The sequence below is a fragment of the Fonsecaea multimorphosa genome (assembly GCF_000836435.1).
Source record: "Fonsecaea multimorphosa CBS 102226 unplaced genomic scaffold supercont1.51, whole genome shotgun sequence".
In the NCBI taxonomy this organism is placed as follows: Eukaryota; Fungi; Ascomycota; class Eurotiomycetes; order Chaetothyriales; family Herpotrichiellaceae; genus Fonsecaea; species Fonsecaea multimorphosa.
In genome coordinates, this window is record NW_015971685.1 from 42,530 (window position 1) to 69,053 (window position 26,524).

Consider the following 26,524-nt stretch of genomic DNA (forward strand, 5'->3'; position numbering starts at 1 on the left):
AGGCTTGTGCTTTAGGCGACAAACGGCCTACTAGTCGTAGCTTCTCGGCTAATGGGCAACTTCGAGCGCGTACCTACCTACCTACCTGGCAGGCAGGCTTGCTGCAGTAGGTAATGAGGCAAGCGACAACCCACCACACTCTCAACCCTCACTCTTTCCTCACCATCACCACCGCCGTCATCGTGCCTGCCTCTTGCCATGGCAATTAATGTCGACTCTACTTGCTGCTCACTGCGGCCTCAAAACCTCGATGGACACAAGGGAGGGGAGGTTTGGAAGTACTGCCACTTGGCCAACAAAGCACGCTCGTTCATTCATGCATGGTGCATTCATTCGCTGCATTTGCTCCTTCATTACACTGTTTCTCTCGCTTGCAGATGAGTTTGCATTCAAAGCGGCCACTGACATCGGCCCCGGTCCTTTTCAAAAACACCGTCTTGTCCAACTGCACCACCCGAGCCATGGGCAGCCTTCTCTCTTTCTTCAACCCGCGTCTCTCGTCGCAAAAGAGGCGTCAGCCATGCCTCGATCTGGTCCCAGAGAACTTCTCATCGCCCTTGACCAGTTTGCCGACCGAGCTTCTGTTGATCATTGCCTCATCCCTACCACCGAGTGCTCTCGCATGCCTCATGCTGACTTCAAAGCACTTCTACAATACTCTCGCCTACGAGTTTGATCCGAGAATGCAACACCATCCCGAAGAGAAGGCTCTGTTTGTCCGCTTGCTGGAGAAGGACTTGCCACATATGCTGGCATGCTACAGCTGCGACATTCTGTTTGATTGGAGAAAGAAGCCGCGGTGCCGCTGTCCCAATCACCATAACCATCTATTCCTGACCTTTGATCCGCTTTGGTGCTACGTTCATAGCCCCGCCCTAATTTCTCGAGAGATGGTGGACGCTTTCGTGAGGGGGTATGAAAAGGGTCCCGAATATGGCCCCCAGCTTGAGGAACTCACCCACAAATGCAAGAGGGATGGTGGATGGTACCCCACACGGGGCAAGAAGGTGGCCAGGCGCCTCGACGCTCGGGTTCAACAGGGACGGCTTATCGTCCATGGCGTGTACAGCATGCGCGTTCCTCTTCCTCCACATTGTATCAAGCCTTCGCCAGACTATGTGGACCGATCTTTCGAGCTCTCGCTTACGCGTGAGATGGCCAAGTTCGCCGGCATCGGCTGCGTTCACCTGGGACATTCTCTCCCTGCAATTCTTCTTGACTCCGTCCGGCGCCTGCCAGGCCTCTTCGAGCAACGGCCACTGTGTCATGACCTGATAAACTGCGGCTTTTGCGCTACTGATCTGCGCGTTCGCACCGTTGTGGGTGAGGATGCACATCTCACACTCCAAGTGGAGATGTGGCGGTCCTTTGGGGGCCGGGATCCCGCCATGAGAGACCCTCTCGAGGACGCTCACTTCCAATTTCCGGGCAACAGGCTTGTAGCCGTGGATCTCAATGAACCTCCGACCCGGAACCTTGAGGAACTGTTCAACGGAGAAACTCGACGCCGTCTCGACTTCCGCATGCTGCAAGCACCTCCCAACCGGCAGACATGGCTTCAAGTATGGATGTGGGCCTACAGCGAGCATACTGCGAGTTTGTGGGCCGATCTTATCCGCGATGGCTGCTCCGCGATGGCTGTCCGAGCTGCACGGCCCCGTCGGTCCAGAAATTGCTTCGGCCTGCAAGAATCAGCAAAGGCCATCATTGGTGCGATGAAACGCCGTCTTCGAGAGCTCAATGATCCCTACCTTGCATGCTTCTCGGTAAGTAGTAGCCATCAAACAATGGGGCTATTGTATATTCTTGACTGACGGACACACTCCAGACCTAGATTCAACCTTCGAATGCCCTAGGTTCCACTCTTCAGAGCATTGACTCTACCTCTCCTATCCAAGCAGAGATTTTCATCCCTCATTATCGCTATGACCAAGGCTCAGAGCCGACTAGCTAGGTTATGGGCGTCACTCTAGGACAACTACCTTTCGCGACCATTGGTATCGGGTCTCATGCTCTTACTAAAAGCAGCACTCCTTCGTCATTGCACCACCATCATTCCGCATTTGCGAGAGAGAATGCAATAGCATCGACCTTGATGTTTTCGTTCCAGACACCACACACCCTTGCGGCTGAGAGGGGGCGCGCGGGCCCATGGGGGCATGGGTTGCCGTATTGCAACATGGCGGGAGGTTTCTACCCCTAGAATACATCAATATCAATATCATTGACGTCAAATTGACTTCTTGATCAATCCGATGGCTGAACACGAGATGTGCCAAGCAAAGTGAAAACGACTTCGCATCCCACTCCGCAGCGGGACGAGGGTGTCGCCGTCCCATGCTCAGCCCGCGGATTGCCTATTCTTCCAGGATATGTGTGAGATGCCGAGCAACTTCGTGACCACATCCTCGGAAGACAGTCTGAGGGTTTGCTAGTAGCTGTGTTGGAGAGAGTCTGATTTGGAGAATTTCATTCTCTATTATCTTTGGTTGATCCAGTTCCCCCGCTTTTGTTCGCCTACCGAATACCCGAAGCCAGCGGATATTTATAGCTTCTGCTGATTCGAGATAACTCCAATGGACTTGAACGGGATCCGTGCATCTCTCGATCATCCATCAACGCTTGTGGAAGGACTCGAGCTGATCTTCCGGCGCCCAGACTGCCAAAATAAAAGGTGAGACGAGACGCAACAATGGTGGTCGCAACCGTCACGGGGTCGTCCAGGGGGATAGGAAGAGCAATAGCACTGCAGCTGGCAGACGACGGCATGGACATTGCTGTGAGGGCCAAGCTCTGGCATCGGATGCAACCCCCAATGCTAACTTGCCTTGATAGTTGAATGATGTACAAGCTCAGCTGCCGCAGCTCCAAGCCGTCAAAGCCGAGATTGAGAAAAAAGGTGATGCAGTCCGCACTGTCGCTCCTACATAAAACATATGAACCACCCCTAACACTGAAATCTTTCACACTGCAGGACGCAAGGCTTCCACCTTCGTCGCCGATGTCAGCAATGAGGAACAAGTCCAGAAGATGGTTGCCGACATAGTGACCGAGTTTGGTGAACTCAATGTAATCTTCACCCCCAACGCACTGGCCGAGTCTTCGTTTTGGTTGATCCTATGACCAGGTCATGGTTGCCAATGCTGGTATTTTCATCCCCAAGTCGATCATGGAAGTCAGCGTTGCAGAATGGGACAGGATCATGGCTGTGAGCGAATCCTCCTCCGAAAACACACTCACCATTTAACAGCAGCCTTGCAGATCAATGTGAGGGGAGTGTATCTGTGTTATCGTGAAGCGGGTAAGATACTCTCGTCGTCTAGGACTGTTGTTTGGGAAGTGGCCAAAGTCTCAACATGTCCCAGCGAAGCAGATGATCAAGCAAGGAAAGGGCGGCAAGATGGTGGCGGCTTGTTCGACTGCAGGGTATCGACCGGTAAGGACCAAGTGGTTTCAATTTGTGTTTTTCAATCAAGACGCCATGGGCACTCTCTAACTCTACCTTCTGGGCGCCCCTTAGTCCGCAAGCCACAGTGCGGCATACACAACAAGCAAGTGGGCTGTTCGCGGACTCACGCAGACGGCTGCAGTCGAGTTTGCCAAATATGATATCAACGTGAGTGTCTCTTTCGCCGGAGATCCACAGAGAGGACCCTGGACTGACCTGATTTGCATACAGGTGAATGGTTCGTTGTCCAAAGCCTTGGGCTCTGCGCTTTTCTGACCACCGCCATTTCAAAAACAGCATACTGCCCCGGACCTGTTGACACAGATGTGAAGAAAACCCGCCCTACCAACAGCAGCTTGGATTCCCTGGACTCCTGTGCAACTGACTAACTCAATGACAGATGTGGAAACTCATCGATGCCGACATTGCGAATCGTGAAGGCCTCCAGCCGGGCGTGGCTTTCGAGAGATCCGTCCAAGCACGAGCAGCACTCAAGCGCGCCCAGGTGAGCATTTTCAGGTCCCCCGGTCCTACATACTCGCGTCTGGTCTCTCTATATATACACATCAATTCTTTAACGCGAAACGTCGCTAACTCTCATCTCACTCAACCGTGGCTAGGATCCCGAGGACATAGCGAACCTGGTCAGTTTCCTGGTCAGCACCAAGGCGAGGAACATCACAGGGCAGAGCGTTCTGTGCGATGGCGGTGAGAGACATCCATCCCCTTCATCCACCCCCACAAGCGGCCCACTTGTTTTCATTCCGGGATGTAGCGACCAGAGCTAATTCGTGGTAATCTGTCTACCAGGAATTGCATTCTCGTGAATCAAACCCTGGGTGCCTGCCAGCCCTCAGTGGAAGACTCTCGCTGGAATATTGGCTCGCATCTCCATCCATGACTTGAGGGCTTTCTCCAAATTGGGAAAGCAAGGAACAAGTGGTAACCGCAGATCAGATACCCCAAGATCTGTATTGGATAAAGAGGAAAGGTTCTAGTAGGTCAAGGGGAGACGAAGAGGAAGAAGATGAGAACTACCTACGAGAACAAGGACAAGTACAAACGTAGTTGAACCTCGGACATGTCTTTTTTTTAATACGTGTGCTGTGTTGACATATCTATCTGCCCTGCAATCCTATCCGGTATCACTCAATCTCTTTTTTGGGGGGTGGTTTTGGCTTTTGGCTTTTGTGCTCTGATGATGTGACGATGTGATGCATCTGCCTGTCGATCTGCATGGACTCTGTACATATGGATCCTGCACCCGACGAGGAGCTGAACCACTGCACTGTCTAGACTCAATCATGCTCTCCAATCCTTGCGCTTGTGGGATGGTGACCATATCGCGATCCGAGGGGCCTTCACGTGCTGATTTCCGCAAACCAAGAAAACGTCAACATTTGTTGCCGACCAGCTTGCCTCGATTTGTGAGACAACTGTGCTTCAACTGGCTAGCCCATCCGTGGGAAGAACGAACGACCCAAGGCCGGATCCAGCAACCCATGGGTCGGTATCCAACTCGCAGGGTCATGTCTGCAAACAAGGGATAAACTGTCTCTCGCTGCGCCAACCAAGGGAGGCGAGAAATCATAACCCTCAGTGTCGATTCAGGGCCTCCCCATCCGTTGGTAACTTCTCCTGCCCTTTGGTCTCCTGCTCCTCCTGCCTCTCCATCAGTTCCTTCAGCTCGCTCACCTGCTTCTGAAGCTTTTCGATCTGCTCATCACGCTCCTGATCCAACTTCTCCTCCACCTTCTGGTCTCTTTCCATCAGCTCCCGGCGCGATTTCTTCTCCCAATCCCGCTCCCCGCGATACTTACCCACCAGCACCTCTATGAGACTGACAGCATGCTTCACGTCTTGTGTCATACTGGCGAAAGCATTGGGCGCATTGGGGATTATGACAGGTTGTGCAGAAGATTTCGTCTCGAAATCCAACTGCAGCGGCCGAGTCATTTCGGAAGCAATAGTAGACGCGGTCGATGGCGCTTTGGGAGACGTCATCTTGCCGAGAATCTCTTTGATCCTCGCCAGATGCTTGGGGTAGAAGTCGTCATAAATCTTTCGCACGAAATCAGGTGTGTTCTTGCTGTTCTTGGCTGCCGGAGCTGCGGTGAGAAAGAATATATCGACGTGGGAGCGATAGAAGGTAATCTTGGCTCCTTTGATGATGGCATAGTGTCCGTAGACCGTCACCCACCCATAATCCTGGGAAACTGAGAAGACAAGGACCTGGCCGCTGAGTTTCGATGCTTCGTCGTCTCCCAAAGCCCGGCATAGCTGGACGATGGCGTTCACAGCCATACTGCCGCTTCTTGCGGCGCGAGTGTCGGTTTGACCGAATCTGGACTCTTTAACCAGCGCTTCACAGATGAGGAACGGAAAGTACATTTCGTCCGTGAACAGCGTCGGTCTTCCCTTCGCGGAGTAGGCGTCCAGCTTGGCAATTTCTTCGGAATTGAAACCCGATCCGGATATGCCGACAGCAAGATATGGCATGGGAATCGGGCCTGGCAATTTGTCGGGTTTGGTCCACGGTCTCCATGGTGTAAGGACTTCTTCGACCACATGTTCCAAGTGGTCCTGGCCGCCGAGGTAGAGGAGCTCTGCCGAAGGCACAAGCATCGAACAGACATCGCGAAACATCCGGGACGCGTTGCGAGGGCGGATCTGGAACGAGAAGGCAGTGAAACTGTGGAGCGGGAAGGGCGAGTAAGCAGGGTCTTCGTAGTCCGCCTTCAGAGCATGCATTTCCTCCACGAATTCCTTGCTGGCTTGGGACAATAACTTGCCACCCTTCTCGTCGTCGAGGATGATCCCCGCCTGCTCCAGCACGTCTTCTTCCTCCCACCCAGCCATCAGTGTGCCTCGAGAATATGATGTGGCCGTCTCTGATGAGTAGCCTGATAGGGGTCTGAATGTGATGCCCAACTTACTCAATGGGGCCGCAAGGAAACGCTTTGGCCACATGCCGGTGCTGACCCAGTGCTCGATCGTACCACACTGACATCGGTCTCCGCCGTCGCACCGCGCTGAGGTTGAGCCTGCTTCGCCTGCATCTGCTTCGTCCGGCTCGCCTGCATCTACTTCGTCCGGTTCGGCTTCGTCTGGTTCGTCCTCGTCTGTATCTGCTTCTTCTGCATTTGCTTCGTCGGATTCTGCTTCTGATTCTGCTTCGTCTGTGGGTGTTTCTTCCGACTCTGTCTCGTCTGACTCTGCTCCGCTTGATTCTGCTCCGTCTGATTCTGCTTCGTCTGATTCTGCTTCGTCTGATTCTGCTCCGTCTGATTCTGCTTCGTCTGATTCTGCTTCGTCTGATTCTGCTTCGTCTGTGGGTGTTTCTTCCGACTCTGCCTCGTCTGACGCCGTTCCGTTTGAATCTAATTCGTCTGAGGCTCCTTCGCCTGAAAGAGCAGACTCTGTCGACTCAGTCACGCTCCCAGACTGTCCTTGTTCGATCAAATCCTCCGCAGGCACAATGGCCGCCCCTGCTTCGGTTCTCCTTCTCTTCTCTGGGCACGACTCCTCTGAGAGTTTTCGTTTGTTCATATTCGTCTCCCTCTCGCTACGCTCTTGCTGTGGGACCTGCGCTTGCTTTGGAGAGGGAGCAGCAGAGTCGACGCCTTCTGGAGCCTGGTCCTGTTGATGCAGCTGCCTCGGGTTTAGCAGCGAGCTTTGACATGTCGAACTTTGACGCACCTGGTCTCCGGAAGAGCCACCACTTGAGGGAGGGAGTGAAAGTTGTTTCTTGGTGGTATCCATAATGCCAGTATGAGCGTTGCTCTTCTGACACTATTGCTGTAGTAGTACACTTGTGGGAGAAGCAGGAGAAGAAGACACATCGAAGAGATGGTGTGTTTGAGATTATATATATTGTGTACTCACGTCGTGTATTAACTAGTGGAGGCAGAGGTGCTGAGGCCGCGCCGCAAAAATTTCTTCACTCATAGGTTGCGTGAATGGGTCAGGCAGCGCCCTTCAATCTGTGCGCGCAAGGCTGTCTTGTGAATTCCGGGCAACTTCACCATGCACACTCCAGATTCGTGTTTGGTGCCACAACAGGCCACTCAATATTTTTATGTGCGTAGCGCAGTGGGTTGTGTCAGGCTCAAGGACTTGGAACTCTGTGTTTGAACGGTCATCGCCACACATTGCGGTGTTTATGCATTAGGCTTGCAGATGCACCATGAAATCCAACTGAAGCGTTATGAGCTGGCAATTAGAGGGATTTCCAGCTTATATAGTGTCATCCACCCCGGACCTACCCTCTCCCACGGTACTCTCTTAGTCATCTTACCTTTTCCGTGCTGAATGAATGCGGAAGTCGCGAGGCTGACCAGCAGTTGACAAGGCACTCCGCTTCCTTGCCATGGAGAAACCGCGACGGACGTAAAAGCCGGGACAGTGGCGTGAACAGGGTATTGTTGTCCGCAATCAGACCGTCAACTAAGTACCAGCTCTGCGATGATTCATCCACGGGTTCAAAGATGGCTCCGATAGTTAATGCTGCGACGCTTGGTCTGCAAAGGGTATAGCGCTACCGTCATTACAAGCATGAATTGTCTAAAAGAAGAATAGCTCGGTGAGTCTATGGTGCCACTAGAATTTTAGCTCAGTTTTAGTGCAGTATAGCTCCATCTTTAGTCCCTTTTTAGCCAAAAACTCAGCCTCGACCCACCATATCCATGCAACCAATCAGATTGAGAGGGTGTCTAGTACCACCATTGTTTCTCGACACGGCCATTCACCACCTCACTCTATGAATTCTCTTTCGCGTGAAGCTATGGCGTTACAACCACTTCCATTTGTACACTGCCCAAGCTCACTGCCTCTGCCGGGACTGCCTTTCCCACTGCCTTGGCTCAAATTCCTTTGTATCAAGAGGCATCTTGGGTGCTGCCTTGAATCAACTGCCCTGGCTCATCATGTCGCAAATACACAACCTATCTCTCTCCTCGGGCTTCTGCTCTGGAGGTTCCTCATCCGCAACATCAAGCCTCGAATTCAACACTGGTTGCTGAGTTCAACACCTCGCTTCACCCAACTCTCACTCAACTTCCACTTCCACCCTGACCCAAAAAGACGCTTGACCTTCTGATCTTCTTCACATCCGACTTGAGTCTCGGTCTGTCCCCTCTCCCTTCCAAGCAAGATGGATGCGTCTCTTACCATTTTCATCACGGAGCTAAACAGACACTTCGAAGTATGTTTCGACACCAAGTTCCACGAGGAGTTCGAAGCGCGCTACCGGAGGAGTTTCGACCAGGCACTCGGATCGGCATTCGAGCCGCGGTTCCAGGAAATCGGCGAGATAGTCTGGAACATGACTCGAGAAGAGGTGCGCGCAAGAATCTCCGACGACGTCCAGCAGAACGTGTATCGGTCGATTGGCTGCGAGGTCCTGCGCCGCTTGAACAACGAGGTCGGGGACGGGGTCAATTATGGCATACTCCCGCGCCTGCAGCTGTCTCCAGAAGTTGACGAGGCGATCTTCCGCGAGGCGTCTGACGGCCAGTATGACACGTTACTCCAGGATAAATTCCAAGAGGTCTACGAGGAGAAATTCGCACGAGAGTTCAGAGTTTGGTTCATCCCCGCGTTCGACGAGGCTTTTGTCCACGTCTTCGACAAGAACTTCGACGTGGTCTTTGCGGCGGTGGCCCTGGAAGAGCTGTCTAAAGTAACCACCTAGAAAGAACTGACACGAGGGGAAACGCAGACAACGCTCTCTTTGGGAGCCGTGGAAAGGTAAGCAACGGACAACACGTTCAGAAGCACCACGCCGGAGAGGAAGGAGATTGAGGCACCAGGACTGAGACATCTCGGCCACAGTGAATGGATTCGGAAACACAGATTGCATGGAATTTCTACAAAGAGACACCCCGAAGATGGGAACCGAGGCGGAGCCTTGGTGAGCTACTGAGAAAGAAAATCATCACAGAAACACACCCAAAGAGGGAGACCGAGGGAGAGTAATGGCTCAGAAGATATGCAGAAACACCAAAAAAAGGGATGGGAGGATATTGTGGTTTGAAAGATAATGAGAAAGCCCTCCCAAAATTGCAACTGGTTTACGAAGAGAGATAGATTGATAGTTGGAAAAATGGAGAGACATGCCGCCCAAGAAACCCACTGCTCTATTCCCGTAGACGGCTCCTACAGTGCTCCTAGAGTGACCCAAGGATACAAAGTAGTTTCTCGTTGCCGAAGCATATATCCGTCCTTCTCCGCCATCTTGAACGCTTTCAGGACTCCTGTTTCTCACAACCAATCTTGTCAAGACCATTCATCCGGCTTTCCACTGCAGGATACACTCTCTGATCACGTTCCAGAATCTTTCGCTGGCGGCGAAGAAACAAATATGGCAGACTCAACTGCAGGATTTGACGACCAAAATCAGACTTTTACAAACGGAGCTCAATCGACTCGGCAAGAGATCCGTCAATGCAAGACAGGTGAAGTGATGACTTCAGAGCCTTACTGCCGGACTGCTCATTACTTCCGAGACTAAGAATCCTGTACGGACAGGCATACGATCGGCCTTGTGGACAATAGAACCCCTCGTTGCTGATCATTTGGTGGTTGAGATTGACGCAGGTCAAACGAGCCAAGAAGCATTTCAAGGATACGGAGCGGGCGCCGCCTCGCGCTCCTATGGATAGACATAAGCGCAGGATTGGAGCCTATGATCCGCTTCAGATGCTCAATGATTTTCAGACTGCGTCATAATGTTGTAGGGCGCGCAGTCTTGGCTTCATGGCTAGCCGAAGACGGTGGGTTGCATGGATAATATCGAACTTGAACCACCGTCGCACCCTGGAATATCTGAGCAAGTCGTCGGGTCTGCGTACCATTATCCTCCAAGCCGCAGGACGGTGAGCAGAAAGACCAACGGCCATATAACGGGACTATGTTGCTGAAGTGAATCGTCAGTCCTCCCTAAGTGAGGCGGCGGGGAGTTCGCCCCTGAGCAATGGCGACAGAGAATCACTCATTTGTGCAACCGTTTCAAGAGCCAGCAGCATTGTGTCGCTTTCTCTGAGGGGGAGAATGTTGCCAGGAATGTCTGTTCAGACGTTTGGCAGGTCGACTATTCCTAGAGAGCAGGTCCGACAGGGATTCAGAGCCTTGAAGGCCTATCGTGGTGTTGGAATCGTGGCTCAGCGAGATTCGGGACTCTTGACTGAGAGTCTCAGTCGTATCGGCTTCGTCCAATGCAGGCTCATTTGTGAAGCTGTTGACTTGCTCAAAGCCCGCCTCAACAGCAAGTTCGGTCCTTTGACTGTCATTTACCCGCCCGTTCGACAGTGGGATTGCCACGTCTCTCTGTTCTTTCGCCCAGTCTCGGGCATTTCTGTAGGCAGTGGCTCCTTGTCGGAACGTTTCAGCAGTATCAGCCATGGCAAATGATCTCAATTGATGCATAAAATATGCTGGCCGACTTTCAGGATTGGTTGGCGGAATACCATGAATGGTGTACAACTTAAGCTGACCCCCATGATAGATTGACGAAATTGTATGTGCGTTATTATCAAAAACTGGTTCCTCTTGTCCATCTGACAGTAGGCTGAGTATGCCTCTCTCTCCTAAAGCCCCATTGTAGCTAGCCTGCTTGGCTGCAACCGATAATGATCCGGCCGGGCCTTTAACCGCAAGAAAGAAATTGGGTGCGATAGGCAGGCCGTCCTGCGCCGACGGAATAATATAGCTACTCAGCTCGTCACGCACACGTCGATCAAGCTGTTCGGGACGTGCGCCGTAGTAGATGTCTGGATTGCCAGGGGCGATTGTTCCGTCCGTGAGATGATGGAGGTTTGCGAATTCGATCCCTCCAGAAACGCATTTGCTATCGCCAATATTTCCCTCAATAGTTGGAATTACCGATGTGGTCACTTGTTCCTCTTTGACAGCGTCTCCATCCGCCTGCACAAACTTTTCATGCTCTTTGTCTGAGAACTTAGAAGGTGAGAGAGAGCGCCGTGGTAATACCAATCGACGACTAAGCTCCACCCAATTGTCTGGTTTCTTGGGCACTCGACCATCCGGGAACTTGTATCCGTGGGGGTAGACTCCACCATCGATGAGGTTTTGTTGAAAATTACGGTTGTACGGGCCCGTGCTTTTGGTGGCGGGGGTAATTGAGGTGGATCGAGAGGTCGAAAGGGATTGGGAGTCGAGTTTCCGGCCAGACGATTGAAGGCGGTTTGAGCTCGTCGTGCGATGTGGAGGGTCAACAGGTTCTGGAAACTAAGGAGAGGTCAGCGCCGAAAACCACCTAGAGAGGGTTACTCACGGCTCTCAAATCAGATAAATCTGGGCCGCCAAATCTCGCAAACCATTTTAAATCCTTCAGGGACTTTTGCCCGTGATGACAGAGGAAACTGGAAGGGAAAGCAGTTGTGGGACTCTTTTCGACATGACCGAGAACGCCTCTGGTGATCGGGCGATGTAATGTTGGAGGGATTCGATGGAAATCCGGCGCCCCCTGATTGTTCCTTCGATCAAGCTCTTTCAAAGCACGATGTGTCAGCTCAATCCTAGATAGATTTTCCCAGAAAGCCGGTGGAAAGTGAGGTTCATTGTCGTGACTTCGCTTCGTTCTTTTGGAGTGACGTTGACATGTTTCGCTCCGTGGAGGTGGCTGGTGCTCTGCATTTTGGCGCTTGCGCTGGTTGAGGAGTTGAGTTGTGGTCATAAGGAAATCAGGTTCATGATGCTGTACTGGGCACGAGAGCGTGTCCAGAATACTAGTATGGCGACAGAAGCGCCTCTATCCTGCGCGTCAAGTCAGGGTTTGTTTCGAGAGGTGAGGCCTAGCCTGCGTCCCTGAGGTGTTGGACATGACGCAGGCAATGCCGACGCAACAAAGGCTCACGTGATGGTAAGGGCTAATGAAGGTCGCTTTGAGGAGGGAAGGTCTGGCGGAAGGGATCTTTGATGTCACTGCCGGAGTCGCTTCAACCTTCTTCCGTTATGGCAGGCTTTATGCTTTGCCTGCCAGAAAAGCGGAGGCCGTGTTGTAGCACGTGACTTCCTGCCACTATTACCGTGTCTCAATGAGGTAAAGTGGTGATATTCCTGGGGAACCGTCTGACTGTGCACAAATACCGAGTACTATGAGACAATTTACAGAAGCTTACTAACGGTACTCGGAGGTATTCGGCCGAAGACCTCAAACGGCTAGTCGGTAATTACCGTGACCGTCTTTCCATTCCCTTGGCAACTTGTCAGTCACACATGTGTACCTTGGAACTGTTGTCATTAAAATAATTCTGATCCTCACTCATCATCACCTGGGATGACAAGACCCTGCGCCGGTCGATTTCGCTACATGTCGAGGGTCTCCCCACGGAATCCACCGTTTATTGTCTTATCCGCCATAGTTGCCAGATCATGAACAGTTACTCGCTTTGACGGAGAATACCTCCAAGCCTTTCCACAATCGATCTTGCCGGCACGACACACACTTTTCTTCAACCAATTTGCTCCGAGGCGCAAGGCGGCTTCCAATCCACGCCATTCCCACTTATGGCGCCAGTCCTCGATGGCTTGGACCTCCACTTGGACGAGGACTCACTCCTTGCTCGCCGGGCTCAACTTTTTGCTAGTCTTTCCCCCTCAATCGACAAGAGATGCCGGTCTCTACACTGGCTGAAGCAGCCCATTCCTTTATCAAGTGGCGGCTGATCTTGACCCAAATCTTGACCCCAACTGTCCGACTGTGATCGCTTTCGGTCGCTTTCAGTGTGCAGCACCTTTCTCCACCACTACTCTCAAACCTCTGAGGCCGACTACCTCATCTCCAACGCGGTGGTCAAGTTCGATCTCGAGAGGTCATGTCGCAGTCGATTGGCCTTGCCTCTCGCGTGCTACATCGTCCCTCTTCACTCACTTGGCAAGGAGATTCTGTCCAACAGCCTCCGCACTTACCCGGCCATCTCATCCGGAGAGGACTTCGCGTCTACCAGCAAGCGGTGACAACGTACGCACAGACGTTTGGCTTGGAACCCTTCCTCGGCTTCCTCGCCCCAGGGCTTTTGCACTTCGATTTAGGCCAGGGCCTGAAATAGAAAAAGTTCTGGGATCAGAATTACCCCTCAAACATTCACTGGGTACAGATATCCCCGTCGAGACCCGAGACTCCTGACCAGCAACCTCAACCGCATGCCCAATCTTAATCTACCAGCGTCACCACCGCAGACGTGCCTCGTTTCCACGAAGAGCCATGGGTCTTGCAAAGACAGGTTACACATCTCTTCACTCGCTGCCTCCGCTCGCTCAGTACTAGACATCCCGATTCCCGAACTATCCAAGCTGTGTTTCGAGGTCTCTTTCGTCGGTGTTCAGTTTACTTATTCCCTCGAAACTCTGAAGGATAGTCGCGGCCGACACAACCTCCGCTGGTGGCGGTCGGTCGGTCGGTCGGCCAGCCATATCACATAACCTTGCGGAGAGCCAAATATCCCGCCTACCGTGAACTGGACTCTGGTGAGTCTCCCGCTTCCCAGTCATTGAATATCTGGACATTCGTGAAGCCGGTTCTTGCTCGATGCTCGGGCCGCGTAATTGCGGTATGTGTCGGGCTAAGGAAGAATGAACCATTGAGAATGCGAGATCTGGTTGGTAGAGATCGCCTAGACAAGAACGAACGAATCATCGAGATTTCAGACTCGCATTTGTGGGTTGACCTGAATCGATTCTGCATAGCCGGTGATATGATATCAAATGAACCACTAAGCTCGAAAGGTGGTCAGCAACGTTCTGATGCGGTGTATCCTTCGTCCCGCGTTCAACCGAGATACCCTGGTTTGACAAGTCATTCTCCTCCAGTGCTGGTCCTGTTTTACCGCTCGACCCAAGATTGTTATCGACTTTGAACAATTTCGACAGGGCCTATAGGCCGTCCGGGAATTCTCTGCCTCTCTCGTGGATTGATCCCTCGACGATGTTGGTGCTCCGTCAGACTTTGTCGGTATTCGTCTTGGTGGTTCGGCATGAAAGGATGGTAGAGGACATCGTGGCGACTCAATACGTCAAGGCTTTCCCTCATGTATGATCCGCTCCCCGGTTGCGCATCAACCTCAAATATAACCTGACCGCTATTTTGAAGGCCAACCACAGGAGGAAAACCCCGAGAATGCCAATGGTGCCGGCCAAGCCAAGCCCGACGATGCGAAGAAGAAATTCGAGAGTGCGCTGCCCTCCATTGTCACCGATTTCGTCTGCCATCTCGTCCCATTCATCTGGTCCCATTATTTGGAGGTTGGTATCGGGGAGCTCATCTCGCCAGTCCGGAAAGAAAATTAGGTACCCAGCCATATGCAAAAACTTGCAGGGGAATGGGGGGGGGGGGGGGGGGGGGGGGGGGGGGGGGGGGGGGGTGTGGTTTTCTTTCTTTCCCTCCAGAGATCTTAAAAATATAAAGAGAAAAAGAAAAGAAAATTGAAACCATCCCGCCCCTGTCTGTCCGTGACACTTTATTTGCTATCAAACTGATCTGATTGCAGATAGTCAGGAGAAACAAACGACCAAATCGCGTCACAGGTGTCGAGGCTGTTGTTGGATCTTACTCCTCTGCTTGGATAGTCCTCTGCCACTATCGATCGAAATGTCACCCGAGAAGAGAGGAAGCGTCAAACAAGAATGCTCCAGTACTGGAGTGGCCGAAAGGTTTTGTCCATGCACCGGTTTGTGGCTTCTCAGTGACTCGGTACGGACTGGCTCATGCAACAGGGAATTGCTTTGGTGAAGGTGAAAGGGCGAGCACAGCACAAGATTACATGGGAAAAAGGCTTCAATTTGTGTGCAGTGAGAGCAGAGTGAGACTCCCTCGGATGAAGCTGTCTTCACTCCTCGAATCTGACTATCGAACGAGACTTCTTTCTTACACCAGCGCCCAAGGCTCGCGCAATCAAGATTCAGGGATCCACAGGCGGTCACCAGGCCTCTATCTTGGTCAGTGCTAGTTATTCATATGTCTACCGAGTCCGACATTTTCAGGAGCCGCTCTGGTCTCGACAGTTGTGCTCGAGGACGAATTCTATAGGTAAGTCCTTGTCGATACACTGCCAACATCTCAATAAGCATGAACTGACGAGAAAGCCAGAGGAAGGACCGTCTAAGAGAGAGGGCGGTTTGGTTGTGTGATATACATAATCAATTCCGGCAACTTGTTTGAGAGGGACGAGTCCGTGACACAGGTACTCAACCCAAAAGTCTGGCGTTTCCTCTGTTTCCTCCGTCGTGTCTCTCTCAGCTCCTCAACAGCACAGACGATCTTCATCCTCCGCTCTGTCGTTCTCATAGCATCCCTCTCTTCATCAGCCCCGCTTCTCTCTCAGCTCTTCGAGAGTACGCCGGCGCTAGGACTATCTCGATGATATTGGTGGCCGTGTCACCTTCTCCCATTATGAAGACTTTGACGACAGGAAGGACGTTCACTGCACTAACTTCCAGATGGCAAGGGTGCCGGGCGGACGCTATCCCTTTCTCTACTGCTTTGCCCGTTGTTCTACCAGACAGCACCAAGGCTGACTTCAACCTCCGATCGACATATGAGCATTCCGTGGACCTCAGGGAACAAGAGAGTCGGTCGAGACTGATGAAACTTGTTTCTATCCGCATTTTTGTCGTTCTCCAGATAAATTTCGACCCTATTTGTCATTCGTAAGTCGATGTCCTTGCACCATGAGCTCGCTAATATGCCGATACCTCCAAAGGAGACAGAGGCCAGAGCGGTCGTTCTGGAAGAAGAGCATCCAATTGTCAGTAAGTGTCCTTGCAACCGCAGCCTGTCGAAAAGGGGATGTGCTGGCAGGGATGATGCTTCGTTACCTACCTCAGTGCTCGACATAGGACTGTTGAAACGCCGCAAGCGCTTCTGCGAGAATGCCTTCGCTGATACCTGGCACGGCAGATAGTGCCGTCGCTTCCAGTGGCAAGGCACACAACAGTGGCCTCGACTGAAGTTGAAGACAAGCCTGCCGCCGTAGCCGCGGGTGGTACGGGGTCATCCATACTCTTCGCTTGGACATTGGTGAGAACGGACGTACAGACGGTGAGGACCACCACGCCGCCGCCGTTGCGTGCCACACCGGAGAGCCCACCTGACACTCCTAGATCTTCTTGGTCCACTTGGACGGTGTCAGGAATCGTCAAACCGAAGTGTGGCGGAAACACCTTACTCAAGTTGTGTATGGGCAATGGAGAGATACTGGCCCCATCCCATGGTAATCTGATTCGGAACCAGGAAAGCAATCATCATGCCCTTCCGGCCTGGCTGGCCGAGTGCCAGCGGAGCCCCGAATAGCCCCGTGATCACCACAGAGCCTGTGAGCGTCCATTTCCAATTTCGCAGGCGGCTAACAAATGCCACCGTCAACATGCCGCCCACAACGAGACCAATATTCGGGGTCAATGAGGTGAGAACCCCGGTGGTGATGTCAGTGGTGCCGCCCCAAAAGACATTGCTAGAAGTGTCAGTCTCCGAGTGGCCCCCCGTTCCGTCATTCTTTGGCATCACTTACACCTGATGATGTAGTAAAACATGGTTTATGTCTAGATGGCATTTCAAATTTAGTGCTGAGGGAGGAAACAGGAGCAAACTGCCCGCAACTAATGATCCTGACAGGGCACTCACAAATACAACGAGGAACGGTGCAGTCGTGTCCATCTCCTCGCCCTTGGTAAACACGTGTCGTGGGCACAGTGGATATCGGTCGTTGAATCTCTGCTCTGCTTGATTCTCCCAAAGACCGAAGAGGGTCACGAAAACGAGGCCCACGGGTCAGGGGAGCCACGACACGTCGATCCGAACACGGTATTGTGGTGATGAGAAGGCATCCTGTCATGGTTCTGTGGCCTCGTCAGGATTGAGAGTGGCCGCGGCGGAAGAGTGGTTTTTGTGTGAATTACACACAATGTCCCACCAATGACGAAGAGGACAATGCCAACATGGTCCAGATTGCGGAGTGCCTCCTTCCAAGGGACTCCTCTGGGATGCTTTGGAGGATGATATAGGACATAGATTCCAGCAAAGCAGAACATCTGGAGGCCTCAGCAATGACGATCCGGCAAGGTGAAACATGATGATCTACGTGCGAAATGGCGGGAGCATCGAAGTACCATCTCCACGCATTGTCGTGCAGAGCAACATACCTGCCTGCAACGGGACCGACTTGCAGAGTTGTATCAATATTTCGATGGTCTCCTTCGCTCTGCACTCGAGAAACTCACAAGGGTGCCGACGAAGAGGCACAGATCGGTCATGACAACACCTAGGACAGCCAGGTATTTCACCAAACTGTCACAAAGGACGCGATATTCTCATACCTATGTGGCGCCTCTTATTTGGCACCAATTCCGGCTGTCAGACGCAGTTAGGAACCTGTCAGCGCTCGATTCATTCGAGGAGACATTAGTAGGTCGAACGCGGCAAGTTGACAGTTGCCAGAGCCAAAGTCCATTACGGTCATGGCTATCATGACCGTGTTGGCCTGTTTCGCGCTTCTAGCCACGATGTTACTGATCTAAATCAAGACCAAGTCAGTTCGGGATCGTCGATTCTCAATGCGCGGTGCCGATGTCCACATACGAATGTGAGAACGTTACCAAAGAGGACGAAATCTCGTCGTCCGAACAAGTCCGAGTTGGCACCGCAGGTCATGAAAGCGATACAGACCGCCAACACAAAGGACTACACGCACCAGGTGGCTGCATCGGCGTCTCCGAGGCTTCGGGCGACTGTGCCTCCCATGGCGGTCACTGTTGGTATGGGCCAGAATGCTGTGCCGAACTGGGTCGAGAGGATCTGGGGTTCTCGAATGTCAGGAGCCAGTCATTACTCGGCAAGTTGTGGTGCTCGTGTTGGAGGCATGGGACGCGGTCGTCCTACCGAAACGACAAACCCAGTATTCAGCGTGACGAGTCCGTCGTCTGCGGCGGGCGGCATCACAGCTGGGACATTCTCAAGTTGTTGTTCGACTTTGTCTCCTTCCAGTTGTTTTTCGTCACCTTCAATGGTACCGTTGTCCATCGCCATCTTCTCCGTTGAGGGCCTCAAGATACGATATCGTTGGGAGATACGATAAACTCCCCAATAATGCCTCGCTTGATCGCGTTGAAAGGACTAGAAGAAGTGCTGGAGGATATCTGTGATCTCCTCAGAAGCTCTTGGGAACGCATATCTATACGTACGACGTGAAAAGGCCAAGAGAACGTCTAGAACCCGAGGACTCGATGCAGACGTGCTCTTCCGTCGACATTGCCCACGAGAGAACACGAACCCTCGATGCAGGGATTCCTGGGGTCGGAGTCAAGCTAGAAGCCGGAACCGAGATATAGTTCCAACCTTTATCGACGCTTAACACGAAACCTCAGGCCGGGGACTGGAGTACGGGGCCATCATGAAGACACCCGCAGATAGCCCTTCGACAGTCGACTCGCATTGCAGCCTCCGCTGCGAATGTCCCAGGGGACAGAGGCCCAGCACACACAAGTGTCGAGAAGAACGACCGAATACCTTCCAAATGAGGCTGCTAACCGCGCATCCGTCGGTTCCGTTGCATCCTCGAAGCAGGAGCGGGACACTGTCAAAACGGCCTCCGCTATGTCTTCCACTGATCTCGGCAGATGGCGACCACATCGTCAGAATCGTTTGTGAGCCAACGTTGACATGAGGAAGACTTGCGAACACCCCCTGAAGGTCAGCATTGAAGGTAACGCAGGTAGGGAATTATCGACGGCAATATTTAATATTGGTGATCTCTGCATCTGAAGGAAGCGGCCCTGCTTGAACAAGACAGGTCCTCTTTGACTATCTTTGACTGTTTCACACACAGTCGAATCCCTCGCCACAACGGATCGAATTGTTGCGACGCGGTTGTCGTGGGTACGGGATTCGGTGGCATATATGCGATGTGGCATCTCTCACGCATGGGCCTGAGTGTGCAATGCATCGACAGTGCAGACGATGTAGGCGGTACGTGGTACTTCAACAGGTACCCCGGCGCCATGAGTGACACGGAAAGCTACCTGTTTAGATACTCGTGGGATAAGGAAGGCCTTCAAACCTATCCGTGGTCGTCACGCTATCTCTCTCAGCCCGAGATCTTAGAGTACCTTCGACACGCTGTCAAGAAACATGACCTACTGGCGTTTGGCGTCGAAATGATATCGGCCACGTAGGATGACTCGGTCTGCCAAAGGCGCATCGCGACTTCGACAGGCAAGGCCTTTTCCGCCCGCTACCTGGCGAACTGCCTCGGGGTGGCTTTCCAAACCAAACTATCCAGAGATCCCGGGCTTGAGTACGTTCAAAGGCCAAGCGGTACACATAGCCCAATGGGACAACACCGTTCGACTCGAGGGCAAGAGCGTCGGTATCGTTGGAAATGGTTCGACTGGTATCCAGGTCATGACCGCCATAGCCCAGGTCGTCGGCAAGCTTCAATCCTTTCAACGCCACCCACAGTACCCGGTCCCTAGTGGCCAGGGTCCCGTCTCGGCCGGTGAGCGCGAACAGATCAACAGGAACTACGATGGCACATGGAACGGCGAGTGGACCTCAGCGGTCGGGTTCGGTGCCCCCGAGGTCGGCCGCATGACGATGGAGGCCATTCCAGAAGAGCGCGAAGCGGCCTTTCAGAAAGTAAGGGAGCAGGGCAACGGCCTCCGTTTCATGTTCAGTGCATTCGGGGACCTTGTCTCCGACGAAGCCGCCAACGAGGAAGCTTGCAAGTTCAGCCGCGGGAAAATCGTTTCTATCGTGAAAGACCCGCGAAGGGCAGACATTCTCAAGCCGCGCGATCTCTACGCCCGTCGATCCTTGTGTGACACTGGATACTGTCAGATTTTCAATCGCGACAACGTCGACGTCGTCGACCCAAGGGCGAATCGCATCGCGAGGATAGTCGACCAAGGCAGCGAACTCTCAGATGGAAGCACACACGAGCTGGATGTGCTCATATTTGCCACGGGATTTGACGCAATCGAGGGAACTATCTCCGCGTAAAGACTGTCGGACGTAGAGGCAGGACGATTCAAGAGCATTGGCGAGACGGACCGAAGGGGCCATCGCCTGCGCGGGATATCCCAGCATTTTTCTCGTCCCCGGGGCCCAAGAATCGTTCGCCAACTTCCCTCCCGTCATTGAAAGCGAGATTGAATTTATCGTGTCTTGCATTGCTCATGCGGAGGAGGGTCCAATTATCGAGGGAAGGAAACCTACTATAGAGACGACGCGTGCGGCAGAGACGGATCGGGCGGCTTCCTGTGACCAGCTGGTGGATGGACTGCTGTTCAAGCGAACAGCCAGCTGGATATTTGGCGCGACTGTCCCTGGGAGAAAAGCGACGACCAGACTTCTATCTTGGAGGACTGAGAGAAGGCTTCCTCGTGGATCTTCACAGGCGCACGGCGACATTGTACAACGGTGTAGACGTTCCCTTCAGTGCCACGAACTTGGGTGACGTCACCAAAGCCGTCTTGGGCGTCACGGTTGTCAAGAACCTCGAGGATATGGGCAACCGCTTGCTCGACATCCATTCCGCCACCACGACGCAGAATGAATTGATCCGCTTTGCTAAAGAACATGTCGACAGAGAATGGTGTCTCAGAGCAAAAGCTGCCAGGGAGACCATGGCGGAGAGTTGGGAGGAACTGCGCAAGGGCAATCCGAATGTGTCGGGCACCCATCGGGGGCTTTTCGGGCCACCGCAATAACGCGCTCTTAGGCCTCAGGGCGCTCGATGAAGCCGGGGGGAGGGCGGTAGTTAGAAGCCTCCTCTGACACTGGGCCCTGGGGGAGTCTAGAACAGCCATACCTAGGTAGGCGCTGACCAAGGCTGGGAGCAAGCATGTTGCAGACACCCAGCCCCTGGGTGGCCCCGCCCAGCCACGGGGAGCCTGTAGTTACCTAGGTAGCTACCGAGTAGTTGGGGGTGCATGCCAGGGGCCTAGAGCGCAGAAATGACGAGTCGCACGCCCAACCTCGCCCCCAATGTCCGTCTCCAGCGCCCACATCTGACCGGCCCACGGGGGCCAGAGAACAATTATAATACGCCGAGGTTGCCACGATGCTTGGCACTGTCCAGCACTTGAGCTTCCAAGTCGCTCGTAAATCTGTCCACCATCCCTTCACCCACGACCACCTCGACCACCTCGACCACCTCGATCAAAATCTGCTTCAACAGCCGCGTCGTTATCGTCTTCTGTGACATTTTGTGCAGCGAGCCCCAACCCAATGCCTACGAGATCCGCGAAATTGACCCATATTATCCCTCGTAGGACGCAATTCTCCAGCTGCGATCGGTGCCGTCAGTCTCGACTGGCGTGCGACGCCTCGAGATTCGGCTACCAACCAGGCCAGGCAGACTGGGGCGGCTCATGTTCGCGATGTACCACGAGGGGCCGACCATGCACCTTTGAGGTAAAGCAAACACTTGCTCTGCGCTTCTGCTCTGATCGACCCGAGAAAAGTTGCCCAGGGTGGCATTTGACTGACCATTCTGCTTCTTAGTGGATTAAGAAAACACCCCCAAGGCAGCGTCATCATCCAAGCTCTCAACCTGCACCTACGCCAAGTGCTATCGACGGGGGAAGCGGACCAGATCTCCCAGACCACCGCGGCTCTGCTCCATGGGGAGTCTCAAGGGGAGGGGAGGACACCAATGATATCGACGACATTATGGATCCCAGGCGAGTGCTCGCGTTGTTTCGCTTTATCTTTTGTGCTGAGATTGACGGAAATTGTAGTGTTCCTTCGTCCGAGGAACGCCGTCCCGACGCAGAAGCCGAGTTGGTTGATAGACTACTTGCACAGTGTGTCGAGGACTTGTTCTCAAATTGCTTCGGGGCCATTTTCGGGAGGTGGGTGGGCAGACATGGCTGCCCCTTGGTGTGCGTATCCGAGAATCCATTTCTGAACAAAGGCCCAGTGGGAGTCGAGACTGATTATTTCTGACAAAGGGACGAGCCGGCCAGCGATATAAGTGTGCCTCCGCTGAAGCTCTTTGTGGATCTCGACATCTTCATGGACGAGCAAGTCGCCCAGTACCCGGGTTTTCTGCCGGCGACCGTGTTTCGGAGAATCAGGCAAGACAAACAGGAGATTGACCCATATCTGCGGAGCGCACTGCACGCCTACATCGCCCGGTGGCTCCCGCTCTTCGTGCGCACGGAATCCGGAGGCAGGCATTCGGGGCTGCCCTTTGACGAAATCAACCGGTCATGCTGGCGCACGGCGAGGAAGGACATGCTCCAGGCCATCAACGTGCCCTCATACCAAGCGGTGCTGGCGTTGTACCTGTACGCCCAGACTCCCGTGCCGCTGGGCATCTCGCCGGAGGAGGAATCGGACGGCATGAACGGCGTGGTCTGCGGCAAGACCGCGCTGCTCCACGTCCAAATCCTCCGCGAGCGCCTGGTTTGCCAATTCACCGGCTCGGAGATCTCGGCCCGGTCGGACGCGTCGCCGAATCACAACAACACCGACCAACAAACCGCCGCCAGCCCGAAGCCCCTTCGCACGGAGGAATACCTGAACCTCGCAGACCGGGCGTACTGGGCGAGCATCACCTGGGACACGTTGGATTCGATGACGTTCAGTTTCCGATCGACCTTGTTTTCGGGCCTGGAAGGCGCGTACAGTGAGCCCGTGTGGCAACGGGCCCGCTCCTTCTTGGTCGATTCGTTCCACGAGCGGACTCACGACTGGCGCCTTCCAGGTTTCCGGGTTTCGTCGGACGTCGCGCCTCAGATCACGTCGGCGGCGTCCGTGTGCACAATATACACGTGGATGATCATCGCCAGTATTAGGGAGGCGCTGAGAGAAGGCGTTACCCGGGCCGGCGTCCAGTTCGAGTGGAATCACCTGCTCGACGCCGTCCGCGTCTTCAAGACGACCATTCTGCCGATCGTGCGCAATTGCGAGAACCAGCTGCACTTCCTGGGGCAGGTCGACCGACTCCACTGGTACGAGACCATGCTGCTCTACTACCTGGGCATATTGATCCTCACCGACGCCGTCGAGGCCGCCCATCAGTCGCACCTGCTGTGGGAAGTGGAGCAGCTGAGTCTCTGGGCCGAGCACGAATGCTTCAACGTCCTGAAATTCGGCCTCGAAAGCACATATATTCTTAGGCGGAGCCGCCAACAGCACCCCTCCTCCAACAGTGCTGCTGAAACCGAACTTCCTGCACAGTCGCTGACGGTCTCCTTAGTCGCAATCGATCCTCATCCGCAACACGTGATTTTTGCGATCATGCTGATGGGCAAAGACTTCCGACGTCAGTACTTGAAGGGCTCCATCACACACGAGGCATACTGTTATCTGAACTCGACATTGCAAGAAGCCCTCCGCCAGCTTCCTCAAAATTCAAATTCCATCCAATCGGCGAGGATTAATTTGCAGAAGCTTTTTGCGAGCCATTCTTCCGCATCAGAAGCTCCCGCGAACTGAGTACATACATGGAGGAGCCTGGAAGTGCTGCGTCGCCAGATAGAAAAAGAAGGGGGTGGTGGACTAAAGGTCAGCCCAGATCCCAGAAGAGTTGGGCCTAGAAGCAAGTGGTTTCTGGCCGGTCACAGGAGGCCTCGCTCTACCACTCAAGGACTGCCTGTTTCAATTTTTCCGAAAGTGGCACCGAATTGGACTACCTGGGAGCTGTCCTGTTGTGTTTTCAGATCAAGGGGTGGAGGAGCGCGAGGCACAGGTGGCGGAAAACCAGGATTGGCTGAAATTGTGGAAATTCACCAACGCGATTCTCGGCACAGACGACGAGGGTTGGGTGCCTCCTCGGCTGGCCTTCGAAATGGTGCAGGCGAAAGAGAGGGAAGTCTTCGGAGTCCATCAACAGGGACAAACCCCAGGAGCATCGGAAGAAGAAGCAAGGAAACTCTGGTTCTACAAGTAGAGACCACTCTTTCAATGGCTGTTAGCGCACCGATGTCGCAAGCCTTCCGTCTCAATGCAGACTATACATCCTTATCCATATATGCACAGCACAGCACAGCGATTCACATACATCGGGCAATGGTAAGTACCTTAGTCGTGTGAATTGGGGTCGTTCTCGAGAAAAGGTGGAATGTATGCGCTCCCCTCTCACATTCCTTGATTCATCTGCCCTGGTCCACCTCGCCCCATGCTTCACCTAGCTACCTACAAGCAGGAGAATGATGGAGCGATCCGCTGACCTATGTCAAACAAGCTTGCTCTCCGCCGACCCGGCTGCCTTCCCAACTACCGGCCTACCCGCCAACACAGTTCTTTCACCCCGTCGTCTTGGGTCGTATCTCTCTATCTCAATCAACATTGATGCAATCCCTACTGCTGCCAACGGGACAGTCAAAGTTAACGGCAGGAATGCTCAAGAATGGCTGGGGAAGGGAGAAGGCAGCCGTTAGGGTATACTGGCACTCCAGCCCAAGACCATCATAAGACCACCTGTCCTAGGCGTCAACACGGACGGAGTATAAAGGGTGCAATACTTGAACACACCTCGGGGCAGAAGATGAATTGGTCAGACCGATTTCCCAAATCTAATATACCTGCGGAGGGAGCAACATCATACCATCCCACAGACGCAGTCATGCGCAGAGAATCGTCAGCGGTCAATCTGCCGGGCCTCCTCCACAAAATAGATCTAGATTGATCATCTCCGTTGGTCGAAATCTGTCATAGCCCACCATGTTCAACATATCAGTTGCTCATCAGGTTCCGGATCAGTCTCATGGCATGCTCGACATAGCGTCTGTCTCAGGCCTTTTCAGAAAAGCAGTGGATCGATCCTGAAAGTTGTATCAGGCATCTTCCCATCGGCGATGACAGATGCAGGACTTAACGGCGCACTCTCGGAGCGCGGGGTGACAAGGACGCAGATGAATACCTTTCCGGACGGACTGGACAACGAATTTTCCCCGAAATCTATGCCTGACGGTGCAGGGGTTTTCGTTCCGGTCCTGGTGACTGAAGCTGGGAAGTCTCTGTTCGAAAGTGACAATCGAGCCGCGACCATAGGAGGCTACGTGATCAAAGGCTTACAACGGCTTGAAATCAAGTCCAGTTGGGGCGTGCGCGAGTTCCTACCAAAAGAAACGGAACAGGAAAATGTCCCTCTCGTCTTTTCTTTGACCATGTCGGGCCTTGTTGTGCAATTGTCCGTTCACCATCCCGAGATGGAGGGCGATCGGGACTACTATCATATGCGTGGCTTGAAGGCATATCTCATCAGTGAGCCTGACCAGTTGGAAGAATTCCTTCTGAAGTTGGAGACTATTCTGATTTGGGCGCAGGGTGAGTTCTTGACTCAGGTTGCGGATCAGCTGTCGGCGGTGTGTCGCCGTGGGAGGCTCTGAGAGAGCGGGGGATTCAAGGGGTGGAGGGCTACGAAAAGAATTGTCTGGATGCTGGCATGCGGCGGTCAAGGTGTGGAACAGTGGAAGCATTTGTGAACGGGTGGAATTCGAAGTTTGGGGGGACACGAAAAGAATGGTCTGCGTGGATGGTGGCATGAGTGAGTCCACCGAGGGAGACTCGGGCTCTCAGCCACTCGCCTCTTCGAAGGCACACGCTTTTGCGGAGGCGTACACAAGGGCGGCGGGTTTGGGGAAACGGTGGCGTTATGGTTGTTTGTTGTCCTCTTCGGATTTTATTATTCACGGGCTGCTTACTCGAATGCATGGGGATGGCAGCTCAGCGGAGGAAGTGGCTAGCATCCTCTTGACGTTTTGGAAGTCCTCAAGGATACAGACGGACTAGTTGAGACGGGACATTATCATGGTGGATGTTAATGAAGACATTGCTCAGCAGCCAGCCACGGTAACACACATACATGTACACGTCGGCTTCTTGGAAGATAGAATGATGATTCCTCTTTTCCCACTCTCTGCTCACATGTCCAAGAACTGGAACGAACTCGTGGAGCACTCACCGACAACTGTACACGGAGAGGCTTTTTTTTGTCTCTCTTTTCTGTGCCATGCCATGGAATCGGCCTTGACAGTCGTACCGGGGTAAAGTGGACAACTCCAGTGATGCCGTCCAACCCTTGCCAATGCTGTGCAATCTTGTCTTGTCTT

General features: G+C 53.3%; 10 protein-coding genes across 10 annotated transcripts; 7 read left to right on the forward strand and 3 right to left on the reverse strand.

Moving 5' to 3' along the window:
* Positions 1–461: 461 nt before the first annotated feature.
* Z520_12254 (uncharacterized protein) lies at positions 462–1,954 on the forward strand (the record flags this gene model as incomplete). The annotated part of the gene is made up of 2 exons (XM_016782740.1): positions 462–1,766; positions 1,835–1,954. 2 exons carry the CDS (start codon positions 462–464, stop codon positions 1,952–1,954), a joined length of 1,425 nt encoding a protein of 474 aa, XP_016626161.1.
* A 738-nt stretch (positions 1,955–2,692) lies between these two features.
* Z520_12255 (uncharacterized protein) lies at positions 2,693–4,236 on the forward strand (the record flags this gene model as incomplete). Its single annotated transcript, XM_016782741.1, has 9 exons — positions 2,693–2,779; positions 2,836–2,899; positions 2,975–3,069; positions 3,128–3,208; positions 3,262–3,301; positions 3,366–3,436; positions 3,521–3,616; positions 3,849–3,953; positions 4,069–4,236. The coding sequence occupies 9 exons, from the start codon at positions 2,693–2,695 to the stop codon at positions 4,234–4,236; spliced, it is 807 nt and encodes a 268-aa protein (XP_016626162.1).
* An 808-nt stretch (positions 4,237–5,044) lies between these two features.
* Z520_12256 (uncharacterized protein) lies at positions 5,045–7,210 on the reverse strand (the record flags this gene model as incomplete). The annotated part of the gene is made up of 1 exon (XM_016782742.1): positions 5,045–7,210. One exon carries the CDS (start codon positions 7,208–7,210, stop codon positions 5,045–5,047), a length of 2,166 nt encoding a protein of 721 aa, XP_016626163.1.
* A 1,390-nt stretch (positions 7,211–8,600) lies between these two features.
* Z520_12257 (uncharacterized protein) lies at positions 8,601–9,140 on the forward strand (the record flags this gene model as incomplete). Its single annotated transcript, XM_016782743.1, has 1 exon — positions 8,601–9,140. The coding sequence occupies one exon, from the start codon at positions 8,601–8,603 to the stop codon at positions 9,138–9,140; it is 540 nt and encodes a 179-aa protein (XP_016626164.1).
* Positions 9,141–10,456: 1,316 nt separating this feature from the next.
* On the reverse strand, positions 10,457–12,143 carry Z520_12258 (uncharacterized protein; the record flags this gene model as incomplete). The annotated part of the gene is made up of 2 exons (XM_016782744.1): positions 10,457–11,695; positions 11,742–12,143. 2 exons carry the CDS (start codon positions 12,141–12,143, stop codon positions 10,457–10,459), a joined length of 1,641 nt encoding a protein of 546 aa, XP_016626165.1.
* Positions 12,144–16,628: 4,485 nt separating this feature from the next.
* Z520_12259 (uncharacterized protein) lies at positions 16,629–18,488 on the reverse strand (the record flags this gene model as incomplete). Its single annotated transcript, XM_016782745.1, has 5 exons — positions 16,629–16,917; positions 17,879–17,976; positions 18,042–18,143; positions 18,213–18,257; positions 18,342–18,488. 5 exons carry the CDS (start codon positions 18,486–18,488, stop codon positions 16,629–16,631), a joined length of 681 nt encoding a protein of 226 aa, XP_016626166.1.
* An 875-nt stretch (positions 18,489–19,363) lies between these two features.
* Z520_12260 (uncharacterized protein) lies at positions 19,364–20,459 on the forward strand (the record flags this gene model as incomplete). The annotated part of the gene is made up of 2 exons (XM_016782746.1): positions 19,364–19,629; positions 19,679–20,459. The coding sequence occupies 2 exons, from the start codon at positions 19,364–19,366 to the stop codon at positions 20,457–20,459; spliced, it is 1,047 nt and encodes a 348-aa protein (XP_016626167.1).
* A 275-nt stretch (positions 20,460–20,734) lies between these two features.
* Z520_12261 (uncharacterized protein) lies at positions 20,735–21,169 on the forward strand (the record flags this gene model as incomplete). Its single annotated transcript, XM_016782747.1, has 1 exon — positions 20,735–21,169. The coding sequence occupies one exon, from the start codon at positions 20,735–20,737 to the stop codon at positions 21,167–21,169; it is 435 nt and encodes a 144-aa protein (XP_016626168.1).
* Positions 21,170–22,329: 1,160 nt separating this feature from the next.
* Z520_12262 (uncharacterized protein) lies at positions 22,330–24,360 on the forward strand (the record flags this gene model as incomplete). Its single annotated transcript, XM_016782748.1, has 3 exons — positions 22,330–22,349; positions 22,415–23,733; positions 24,131–24,360. 3 exons carry the CDS (start codon positions 22,330–22,332, stop codon positions 24,358–24,360), a joined length of 1,569 nt encoding a protein of 522 aa, XP_016626169.1.
* Positions 24,361–25,267: 907 nt separating this feature from the next.
* On the forward strand, positions 25,268–25,801 carry Z520_12263 (uncharacterized protein; the record flags this gene model as incomplete). Its single annotated transcript, XM_016782749.1, has 1 exon — positions 25,268–25,801. The coding sequence occupies one exon, from the start codon at positions 25,268–25,270 to the stop codon at positions 25,799–25,801; it is 534 nt and encodes a 177-aa protein (XP_016626170.1).
* Between the last annotated feature and the right edge of the window lie 723 nt (positions 25,802–26,524).